This window comes from Salvelinus alpinus, chromosome 24 (genome assembly GCF_045679555.1).
Source record: "Salvelinus alpinus chromosome 24, SLU_Salpinus.1, whole genome shotgun sequence".
In the NCBI taxonomy this organism is placed as follows: domain Eukaryota; kingdom Metazoa; phylum Chordata; class Actinopteri; order Salmoniformes; family Salmonidae; genus Salvelinus; species Salvelinus alpinus.
In genome coordinates this window covers 46,655,817-46,668,530 of record NC_092109.1, presented here as the reverse complement: position 1 = coordinate 46,668,530, position 12,714 = coordinate 46,655,817, and the positions used below count along the sequence as shown (strand labels likewise).

The window sequence follows — 12,714 nt, the reverse complement described above, 5'->3', positions numbered from 1 at the left end:
TAACACAGCGTTGACAGATCTCTAGTGACGTAACACGGCGTTGACAGATCTCTAGTGACGTAACATAGCGTTGACAGATCTCTAGTGACGTAACACAGCGTTGACAGATCTCTAGTGACGTAACACAGCGTTGACAGATCTCTAGTGACGTAACAGATCTCTAGTGACGTAACACAGCGTTGACAGAGCTCTACTGACGTAACACAGCGTTGACAGATCTCTAGTGACGTAACACAGCGTTGACAGATCTCTAGTGACGTAACACAGCGTTGACAGATCTCTAGTGACGTAACACAGCGTTGACAGATCTCTAGTGACGTAACACGGCGTTGACAGATCTCTAGTGACGTAACACGGCGTTGACAGATCTCTAGTGACGTAACACGGCGTTGACAGATCTCTAGTGACGGAACACGGCGTTGACAGATCTCTACTGACGTAACACAGCGTTGACAGATATCTAGTGACGTAACACAGAGTTGACAGATCTCTAGTGACGTAACACGGCGTTGACAGATCTCCAGTGACGAAACACGGCGTTGACCGATCTCTAGTGACGTAACACGGCGTTGACAGATATCTAGTGACGGAACACGGCGTTGACAGATCTCTACTGACGTAACACAGCGTTGACAGAGCTCTACTGACGTAACACAGAGTTGACAGATCTCTAGTGACGTAACACAGCGTTGACAGATCTCTAGTGATGTAACACAGCGTTGACAGGTCTCTAGTGACGTAACACAGCGTTGACAGATCTCTAGTGACGTAACATAGCGTTGACAGATCTCTAGTGACGTAACACAGCGTTGACAGATCTCTAGTGACGTAACATAGCGTTGACAGATCTCTAGTGACGTAACACAGCGTTGAAGCGTCATCTTTAGGACTCTGTTGTTTATGCCTAAAACAACGTTACAAAAAACATGCAGTAACTGCAGTCGACTGCAATATTTTGAACGCAGAATAATAATAATATATAATAATAATAATACTATATAATTAATTGCAGAATACTGTAGTTATACTGCACTCTCGCTGCAATCTTTGTTTTGTAAGGTCTGAATTAGTCAAAGCTAATACATACATCTGTAAATAATGTGGACATTTTTTTCATGAGACAATCCATTAGACATCCCACTATACTTAACAGAAACTAAAGGGGATGCTGCTAACCAGTTAACCAGTGCAGCCAATCACACAATGATGAATTATTCCACCAAAAGCTAGTTGGCTACTGTAGTTACAGGGCCTTCAGAATGTATTCACACCCCTTGATTTCTTCCACATGGTGTTGTGTTACAGCCTGAATTCAAAATGGTTTACATTGAGATGTTGTGACTCTGGCCTCTACACACAATACCCCATAATGTCAAGGTGGAACTATGTTTTTATTTGTTTTATTTACAAATTATTTAAAAAATGTAAAGCTGAAATGTCTTGAGTCAATATGTATTCAACCTCTTTGTTATGGCAAATCTAAATACGTTCCCGGAGTAAAAATATGTCAAACAAGTCACATAATAAGTTGCATGGAGTCACTCTGTGTGCAATAATAGTGTTTAACATGATTTTTGAATGACTACCTCATCTCTGTACCCAACACATACAATTATCTATAAGGTCCCTCAGTCGAGCAGTGAATTTCAAACACAGATTCAACCACAAAGACCAGGGAGGTTTTCCAATGTCTCTCAAAGAAGGGCACCTATTGGTAGATGGGTAAAAAAACAAAAAAAGCCAGACATTGAATATCCCTTTGAGCATGATGAAGTTATTAATTACACTTTGGATGGTGTATCAATACACCCAGTCACTACAAAGATACAGGCGTCCTTCCTAACTCCGTTGCCGTGGAGGAAGGAAACCCCTCAGGGATTTCATCATGAGACAAATGGTGACTTTCAAACAGTTACAGAGTTTAATGGCTGTGTCAAGGTTGTGCGCTACTGGTGCAGAAGTCAGGTGCAGGAGAGCAGAGAGTATTGTTGCTAGCTCGCTAACATTATGAGTTTTCACGATGCAGCTGCCTGTTGGCACGACTCCCGAGTCAGTAACCTCTAGCCTCTTTCAGCTGCAGCTGATCAAAGGAAGCAATCGCTGAGTAACATGCTGATCTACAGTCCCTCTTCATTTAGGTGCAGCTACAGTCTAGCTACAACTTTAGGGTAAATGAAACAGACAGACAGACAGGCAGACAGACAGACAGACAGACAGACAGACAGACAGACAGACAGACAGACAGACAGACAGACAGACAGACAGACAGACAGACAGACAGACAGACAGACAGACAGACAGACAGACAGACAGACAGACAGACAGACAGACAGACAGACAGACAGACAGACAGACAGACATATAATAGATTAATGATTAGTAATAAAGTCTTTCCAGTGCCATGTGTGAAGAGGCCAAATGACACAATGTTCTCCACACAGAGATTATGCAAAACAGACGCACACACACACGTCACTGACACACACTTTGTCTTTTGGATCATAAGGGAATATGGTGAAATCACAAATAAATACGGAGAAATCTGACCTGAACACACACACACAGAGACACGTACACACACTCTTACCGTGAGGGAGGTGAAGGTCATGCACATGCCTCCGAATCCGTTGAACGTCAGAGCGATGAAGATGAGTACAGACAGCTCTGTGGAGGAAGGTGGAGAAAGTGTCAGATACACAACGCTGTTTTGTAACAACCAAAAACTAATGGCAACATGACGAAGACCAAACCCCATTAAACATGTTATTTATTACAGTGTTAAAATCAAGTGCTCGGAAACACCAAAAACTAATGACAACTGATCTGTCACCAACGTGAAGGAGAGAAACCATGAACTTTGCTGGAATGTTGAAACGCATCTTCCTGGGACGTTTTGAAACATGACATGTGTGTTGTAACTCCTCTTCCTCACCCTGACAGGAAGTGGGAGGACAACAGGAAATGGTTGTTTTGAGTTGTGTTTAGTGTCGATGAACATCCTTCACTTTAGGTGCTGTTTCCTCTCTACAGCCTCTAAACACTATGATGGTGTTTCCTCTCTCTACAGCCTCTAAACACTATGATGGTGTTTCCTCTCTATAGCCTCTAAACACCATGATGGTGTTTCCTCTCTCTACAGCCTCTAAACACTATGATGGTGTTTCCTCTCTACAGCCTCTAAACACTATGATGGTGTTTCCTCTCTACAGCCTCTAAACACTATGATGGTGTTTCCTCTCTATAGCCTCTAAACACTATGATGGTGTTTCCTCTCTACAGCCTCTAAACACTATGATGGTGTTTCCTCTCTACAGCCTCTAAACACTATGATGGTGTTTCCTCTCTATAGCCTCTAAACACTATGATGGTGTTTCCTCTCTACAGCCTCTAAACACCATAATGGTGTTTCCTCTCTACAGCCTCTAAACACTATGATGGTGTTTCCTCTCTACAGCCTCTAAACACTATGATGGTGTTTCCTCTCTACAGCCTCTAAACACTATGATGGTGTTTCCTCTCTACAGCCTCTAAACACTATGATGGTGTTTCCTCTCTACAGCCTCTAAACACTATGATGGTGTTTCCTCTCTCTACAGCCTCTAAACACTATGATGGTGTTTCCTCTCTCTACAGCCTCTAAACACTATGATGGTGTTTCCTCTCTCTACAGACTCTAAACACTATGATGGTGTTTCCTCTCTCTACAGCCTCTAAACACTATGATGGTGTTTCCTCTCTCTACAGCCTCTAAACACTATGATGGTGTTTCCTCTCTCTACAGCCTCTAAACACTATGATGGTGTTTCCTCTTTACAGCCTCTAAACACTATGATGGTGTTTCCTCTCTATAGCCCCTAACACTATGATGGTGTTTCCTCTCTACAGCCTCTAAACACTATGATGGTGTTTCCTCTCTACAGCCTCTAAACACTATGATGGTGTTTCCTCTCTATAGCCTCTAAACACTATGATGGTGTTTCCTCTCTACAGCCTCTAAACACTATGATGGTGTTTCCTCTCTACAGCCTCTAAACACTATGATGGTGTTTCCTCTCTATAGCCTCTAAACACTATGATGGTGTTTCTTCTCTCTATAGCCCCTAACACTATGATGGTGTTTCCTCTCTACAGCCTCTAAACACTATGATGGTGTTTCCTCTCTACAGCCTCTAAACACTATGATGGTGTTTCCTCTCTACAGCCTCTAAACACTATGATGGTGTTTCCTCTCTATAGCCTCTAAACACTATGATGGTGTTTCCTCTCTACAGCCTCTAAACACTATGATGGTGTTTCCTCTCTACAGCCTCTAAACACTATGATGGTGTTTCCTCTCTACAGCCTCTAAACACTATGATGGTGTTTCCTCTCTACAGCCTCTAAACACTATGATGGTGTTTCCTCTCTACTCTACAGCCTCTAGAACACTATGATGGTGTTTCCTCTCTACAGCCTCTAAACACTATGATGGTGTTTCCTCTCTACAGCCTCTAAACACTATGATGGTGTTTCCTCTACACCTCTAAACACTATGATGGTGTTTCCTCTCTACAGCCTCTAAACACTATGATGGTGTTTCCTCTCTACAGCCTCTAAACACTATGATGGTGTTTCCTCTCTCTACAGCCTCTAAACACTATGATGGTGTTTCCTCTCTACAGCCTCTAAACACTATGATGGTGTTTCCTCTCTACAGCCTCTAAACACTATGATGGTGTTTCCTCTCTCTACAGCCTCTAAACACTATGATGGTGTTTCCTCTCTACAGCCTCTAAACACTATGATGGTGTTTCCTCTCTACAGCCTCTAAACACTATGATGGTGTTTCCTCTCTACAGCCTCTAAACACTATGATGGTGTTTCCTCTCTACAGCCTCTAAACACTATGATGGTGTTTCCTCTCTACAGCCTCTAAACACTATGATGGTGTTTCCTCTCTACAGCCTCTAAACACTATGATGGTGTTTCCTCTCTACAGCCTCTAAACACTATGATGGTGTTTCCTCTCTACAGCCTCTAAACACTATGATGGTGTTTCCTCTCTACAGCCTCTAAACACTATGATGGTGTTTCCTCTCTACAGCCTCTAAACACTATGATGGTGTTTCCTCTCTACAGCCTCTAAACACTATGATGGTGTTTCCTCTCTACAGCCTCTAAACACTATGATGGTGTTTCCTCTCTATAGCCTCTAAACACTATGATGGTGTTTCCTCTCTACAGCCTCTAAACACTATGATGGTGTTTCCTCTCTATAGCCTCTAAACACTATGATGGTGTTTCCTCTCTACAGCCTCTAAACACTATGATGGTGTTTCCTCTCTACAGCCTCTAAACACTATGATGGTATTTCCTCTCTACAGCCTCTAAACACTATGATGGTGTTTCCTCTCTCTACAGCCTCTAAACACTATGATGGTGTTTCCTCTCTATAGCCTCTAAACACTATGATGGTGTTTCCTCTCTACAGCCTCTAAACACTATGATGGTGTTTCCTCTCTACAGCCTCTAAACACTATGATGGTGTTTCCTCTCTACAGCCTCTAAACACTATGATGGTGTTTCCTCTCTACAGCCTCTAAACACTATGATGGTGTTTCCTCTCTACAGCCTCTAAACACTACGATGGTGTTTCCTCTCTACAGCCTCTAAACACTACGATGGTGTTTCCTCTCTACAGCCTCTAAACACTATGATGGTGTTTCCTCTCTACAGCCTCTAAACACTATGATGGTGTTTCCTCTCTATAGCCTCTAAACACTATGATGGTGTTTCCTCTCTACAGCCTCTAAACACTACAATGGTGTTTCCTCTCTATAGCCTCTAAACACTATGATGGTGTTTCCTCTCTCTACAGCCTCTAAACACTATGATGGTGTTTCCTCTCTACAGCCTCTAAACACTATGATGGTGTTTCCTCTCTACAGCCTCTAAACACTATGATGGTGTTTCCTCTCTACAGCCTCTAAACACCATGATGGTGTTTCCTCTCTACAGCCTCTAAACACCATGATGGTGTTTCCTCTCTACAGCCTCTAAACACTATGATGGTGTTTCCTCTCTCTATAGTCTCTAAACACTATGATGGTGTTTCCTCTCTACAGCCTCTAAACACTATGATGGTGTTTCCTCTCTACAGCCTCTAAACACTATGATGGTGTTTCCTCTCTACAGCCTCTAAACACTATGATGGTGTTTCCTCTCTCTATAGCCTCTAAACACTATGATGGTGTTTCCTCTCTACAGCCTCTAAACACTATGATGGTGTTTCCTCTCTACAGCCTCTAAACACTATGATGGTGTTTCCTCTCTACAGCCTCTAAACACTATGATGGTGTTTCCTCTCTACAGCCTCTAAACACTATGATGGTGTTTCCTCTCTACACTCTCTAAACACTATGATGGTGTTTCCTCTCTACAGCCTCTAAACACTATGATGGTGTTTCCTCCCTCTACAGCCTCTAAACACTATGATGGTGTTTCCTCTCTATAGCCTCTAAACACTATGATGGTGTTTCACATCCTGTCTAGATCCTACTTACTACTTAGATCTACTTCGGGAATAGGATTGTAATGTTTAACATTGACTTATGTACTTTATAATGCATTCATAAAGTATTCAGACCCCTTGACTTTTTCACATTGTTAAGTTACAGCCTTATTCTAAAATTGATTAAATAGTTACTTTTCCTCATCAATCTACACACAATACCCCATTTTGACAAAGCAAAATCTGGTTTTTGTAAATTTTGGCCAATAAAAAAGAAGACATCTGAAATATAATTTACATAATATCACATTTACATAAGTATTCAGACCCTTTACTCAGGACTTTGTTGAAGCACTTTCGGCAGCGATTACTGCCTTATCTTCTTGGGTATGACGCTACAATCTTGGTACACCTGTATTTGGGGAGTTTCTCTCCTTCTTCTCTGCAGATCCTCTCAAGCTCTGTCAGGTTGGATGGGGAGCGTCGCTGCACAGCTATTTTCAGGTCTCTCCAGAGATGTTCGATCAGGTTCAAGTCCGGGCTCTGGTTGGGCCACTCAAGGACGTTCAGACACTTGTCCCAAAGCCACTCCTGCGTTGTCTTGGCTGTGTGCTTAGGGTTGTTGTCCTTTTGGAAGGTGAACCTTCGCCCCAGTCTGGGGTCCTGAGAGCTCTGGAGCAGGTTTCCATCAAGCATCTCTGTGTACTTTGATCCGTTCATCTTTGCCTCGATCCTGACTAGTCTCCCAGTCCCTGTTGCTGAAAAACATCCCCACAGCATGATGCTGCCACCACCATGCTTCACCGTAGGGATGGTGCCAGGTTTTCTCCAGACGTGACACTTGGCATTCAGGCCAAAGAGTTCAATCTTGGCTTCATCAGACCAGAGAATCTTGTTTCTCATGGTCTGAGAGACTTTAGGTGCCTTTTGGCAAACTCCAAGCGGGCTGTCATGTGCCTTTTACTGAGGAGTGACTTCCGTCTGGCCACTTTACCATAAAGGCCTGAGTGCTGCAGAGATGGTTGTCCTTCTGGAAGGTTCTCCCATCTCCACAGAGGAACCCTGGAGCTCTGTCAGAGTGACCATCTGGTTCTTGGTCACCTCCCGGACCAAGGCCCTTCTCCCCCGATTGCTCAGTTTGGCCGGGTGGCCAGCTGTAGGAAGAGTCTTGTTGGTTTCTAAGTTCTTCCATTTAAGAATGATGGATCCTGTCTCGGAGCTCTACGGACAATTCCTTCGACCTCGTGGATTGGTTTTTGCTCTGACATGCACGGTCAACTGTGGGACCTTATATAGACAGGTGTGTACCTTTCCAAATCATGTACAATCAATTGAATTTACCACAGATGGACTCCAATCAAGTTGTAGAAACATCTCAAGGATGATCAATGGAAACAGGATGCACCTGAGCTCAATTTCGAGTCTCATAGCAATGGGTCTGAATACTTATGTAAATAAGGATTTTCTATTTTAAATGTTTAATATATTTGCAAAAAAAAAAAAACATCTGTTTTGGCTTTGTCATTATGGGGTATTGTGTGTAATTTTATAAATGTAAGAATACGGCTGTAACGTAACAAAATCAAGGGGTCTGAATACTTTGAACTTTAGATGATAATGTGTCAGTTTAACCCATTCTGGTATTGTTGAGCACCCTGCTCAAACCTCCAGCAGTGACTCGAGGTTTTACAGTAAGTTTTAAAGGGGTTTTACAAAAAGTTTTACAGAAAGTTTTACAGGGGTTTTACAGTAAGTTTTAAAGAGGTTTTACAGTAAGTTTTACAGGGTTTTAGAGTAAGTTTTACAGGGGTTTTACAGTAAGTTTTACAGAGGTTTTACAGTAAGTTTTACAGGGGTTTTACAGTAAGTTTTAAAGAGGTTTTACAGTACGTCTTACAGAGATTTTACAGTAAGTTTTACAGAGGTTTTACAGTAAGTTTTACAGAAAGGTTTACAGAGGTTTTACAGTAAGTTTTACAGAAAGTTTTACAGAGGTTTTACAGTACGTTTTACAGTAAGTTTTACAGTAAGTTTTACAGTACGTTTTACAGAGGTTTTACAGAGGTTTTACAGTAAGTTTTAAAGGGGTTTTACAGTAAGTTTTACAGGGGTTTTAGAGTAAGTTTTACAGAGGTTTTACAGAGGTTTTAGAGTAAGTTTTACAGTAAGCATGTTCTGATAGTGCATTTGCCTCTACTATTAAAAGCTGGAAATGTGTGAATGGTCTTATCATTGAACTCTGCTTGATGGTTTTGATATGCTTTCATCATGATCCACCTGCTGCTTCATACTAAAATAGATTATACTTTACGTTCGTCAAACAACGTGGAAAATAATCATCAAGTCTAAAATTGTTGCATTTACCCACCATTCTCTGAAGACGAGATTAAAAACCAAACTTCCGATGAGTTCAATCAATTTTCTCTATCTTCGGTCATAAGTTATAAATAATCAGAAAATATACTGACGTTACATTTTGAACAACATATTAAGTTGGATTTATTCTTGAAAAAAAATTTGCTAATTCAATATGTTTTTGTTTGTTTGTTGTTAATTTCATTTCACCCCCCAGAATAATTATTTACAGTGTGGTTGAGTGTGTAAAATCCCAATGAAATGTACCATCTTACTACCCAAGAAGATGAGCCTGCCTTCCAGGACACCTACAGTACGACACCAGCTGTCGCAGGAAGGCCAACAAGATAATCAAGGACCTCAGCCAACATAGCCTGTTCTACCCCCAGACCATCAGGCTGTTGAATAGCTACCACTAGTAAGCTACCTACATATGGGCACTGTACCCTGCTATTACATCATGTGACTAATACACTGTAATCTAATCAACAGGTTACAGCTACTCACCATCAGGATTGTATGCACCGTAGGAGATGAGGAGACAGGAAAAGGAGAAACAGGCACTGGAATACACAGAAAATACATCAATACACAGACACTACATCAATACATTAGACAATACATCAAAACATTAGACAATACATCAATACATTAGACAATACATCAAAACATTAGGCAATGAATCAATACATTAGACAATACATCAATACATTAGAAAATACAAATCATACAAATCAGACCAACTGAGACTATACACACAGACACATCCCTCCCTCTCCCCCGCTCCTACCTGCCCAGTAGTCGTAGGTTGCGTGGTCCATATTTGTCCATGACGATGCCCAGCGGCAAGGTGATGGCTGAGAGGAGAAATGATCCCACGGTGAAGGCCAGGTTTAACATCTCATCCTGGTCCTTACAGATGAGCCAGCCGTTCATCCTCGTGGGTCCGTAAGGGTCCTGAGGAGCCAGATGCCTCATTTCTACCCCATCCCCCAGCCCCACCACACCCTCCTCCTCTGAGTAGTAATCACTGTAGTCATAATCGCCCCCTGGTGAAGGGCGGGGGACAGACAGGTTGGGGGAGGTGGTGTGGTTACCTAGAGAGAGGAGATGTGTCAGTATAGGAATCTTAAAAGGGGATGTGGGGTCTCCCACCTAGAGAGCTAATGTTTCTGGGGTCTCCCTCCTAAACAGCTAATGTTATTGGGGTCTCCCACCTAGAGAGCTAATGTTTCTGGGGTCTCCCTCCTAAACAGCTAATGTTATTGGGGTCTCCCTCCTAGACAGCTAATGATCTTGGGGTCTCCCTCCTAGACAGCTGATGTTTCTGGGGTCTCCCTCCTAGACAGCTGTTTCTGGGGTCTCCCTCCTAGACAGCTAATGATCTTGGGGTCTCCCTCCTAGACAGCTGATGTTCTTGGGGTCTCCCTCCTAGACAGCTAATGATCTTGGGGTCTCCCTCCTAGACAGCTAATGATCTTGGGGTCTCCCTCCTAGACAGCTGATGTTTCTGGGGTCTCCCTCCTAGACAGCTGTTTCTGGGGTCTCCCTCCTAGACAGCTAATGATCTTGGGGTCTCCCTCCTAGACAGCTAATGATCTTGGGGTCTCCCTCCTAGACAGCTAATGATCTTGGGGTCTCCCTCCTAGACAGCTGATGTTCTTGGGGTCTCCCTCCTAGACAGCTGTTTCTGGGGTCTCCCTCCTAGACAGCTGATGTTCTTGGAGTCTCCCTTCTAGACAGCTAATGTTCCACCCCCCCCTCTACCCCCTGACTATCAGAACACAAACATTATAACGAGCAGGTAAAAAGAGAGGTGACATAAAGATGTTGGTCTTACCTTCTCCATTACACATGTAGGAGTAGTAACCTTCAGACTTGAGCATGATGAGTAGCGATCCCCAGCCCAGCAGGACAGCTGAGAAAAACAGGTTCTCTATGACGGCTGTCAACGCCATCCACCACCGCCTGGCGAATGCTGTGGCCAGGGACGGAGCCATGACCAGACGAGAGGGAGGGTGTGGGGGTGAGCAGAAAGTGTTCTAGACAGAATATAGTGAGGCCCTCTGCCAGTATAGTGAGGCTCTCTGGAGATCAGGGTTTTACAGGTCTGTTTGAAAACAGAGAGTGGTTATTTCAGCAGTTATCCACACTGGGTAGTGGTTGCTTTGAATACAATATCATGTGATCACAGTTACATTAATTACTTTATTGAACTTTATTATTGTTCAGGAACAGTCTGAATGTTGATGATCACCATAGAAACCAGCAGACCCCCCCCCCCCCCCCCCACACCAAAACTCACAACTCTTATGTGACCACGTGGTCCTTTGATCTTCAAGGTGATTCGTATGCAACTCTCTCTTTGCCTCTGTTCTTGGTCATTGAGAGTCATTCCCTCCCCCACTCCCCCTCCCTGTTATTTCTCAACTTCTCCCACCTTCCGCTATAAGACACATGGACACGCACATAAACCCGGGTGTGATTACCTAGGTAACAGTGTGACAGTGACACGTTTTAACTGAAATCTACAGTACCAGTGCGTGTTCTACCCGGTGTCCAGCTACAACAGCAAAGTTTCAGAGAGGGGCTGAGGGTGGACGGGGGAGTCAATTACGCGCTGGAGGCAACGACGGACTTCTGTTCCGTACCCGGTGCGGAAACTGATGATGAATGACTAACCGGTCCGAACATGACTAGCCTGCGGTCTCTCTCTCAACTCAACACATTAGCGCAGCAAACAGACGCCAGATAAACAAACCCGAGTTCATCTAATCATAACTCTGGAGCAAGAGACAAAACCACTTCAGAGAATAACGACAGGCCAAACCACTAGCTAATAAATGGGTAGTTAGTTAATGGATACGTGACTCAACAGGTTTATAAACAAGTGCGCAAACAATTTCTCCAATGTTGCCCAGATTATTCTATAGAATCCCTGCCTCTCCACATGACTGAACCCCAGAGGAACGAACGAATGAGATCACTGGTTTTTCACCGCGACACTAAAATTATCAACTTTAATGCTTATGCATACTCTTTAACTTGGGAGAAATACATGGTAACTCTAATTACAACATAAAAAACAATAGGCTTATTCTAACGACCATTGATTACAACATTAAAACCTATTGCAATCAATTCAGCTCAGCACGTTTGTAATATAAAAGTAATATAAAAGTGAAGGCAGGTATGACTCCATGTAGGTATATTTCAGATAAATTGCATACCTGTGAGTCGCAGACACAGACAGCCGAGACAGAAGTTCAGAGTTTATCAGATTTCTTCAATTCCTCTTGTCTTGATATGTTCCTCGGAGATATCAACCCTTGGGCATTAATTCTTTCTTTATTTCTTTCTCTCTTTCTTTATTTCTTTCTCTCTTTCTTTCAATAACCAACATCTGCACGGAGAAGCCTTTTATACGCGCTCCTGTCTTCCTATTGGCTGTCGGAGGTGCCGCTAGAACACTGCTACAGCCAATCAGAGCACCCACTCACAGTCGTCCACGGAGATAGAGAGAGAGAAACAGAGAAGGAAGCAAGGAAGGAAGGGAAGAGGAAATTATATAGGCCTGTCCTACTGACAAAGATTGCGTTTTGATTAAGTGAGCTTTTGATTAAGATAGATAGATTAAGTGATTTGGAACCGGACGTTTATAATATTAAAGTAATTTCATTTTATTTGTTCACCAGAATGGTCCCAGTCTAGTCATCCCTGTACATCAGAATGGTTCCAGTCTAGTCATCCCTGTACATCAGAATGGTTCCAGTCTAGTCAGCCCTGTACATCAGAATGGTTCCAGTCTAGTCAGCCCTGTTCATCAGAATGGTTCCAGTCTAGTCAGCCCTGTACATCAGAATGGTTCC

General features: G+C 42.9%; 1 protein-coding gene across 2 annotated transcripts in view; it reads right to left on the bottom strand.

Moving 5' to 3' along the window:
• The window catches only part of LOC139551636 (large neutral amino acids transporter small subunit 4-like), a 60,245-nt gene extending 48,015 nt beyond the window's left edge, over nt 1-12,230 (bottom strand). For both annotated transcript variants that reach the window (XR_011670297.1, XM_071362904.1), the window contains exons 1-5: nt 12,076-12,230; nt 10,686-10,955; nt 9,636-9,942; nt 9,353-9,408; nt 2,588-2,664 (exon numbers count right to left, since the gene is read on the bottom strand). Coding sequence is in view for 1 of the 2 variants with exons in the window: in XM_071362904.1 (XP_071219005.1) it covers nt 2,588-2,664; nt 9,353-9,408; nt 9,636-9,942; nt 10,686-10,845 (600 nt within the window). In the remaining variant the exon portion in view is untranslated. The remainder of the gene's footprint in view (nt 1-2,587; nt 2,665-9,352; nt 9,409-9,635; nt 9,943-10,685; nt 10,956-12,075) is intronic.
• Between the last annotated feature and the right edge of the window lie 484 nt (nt 12,231-12,714).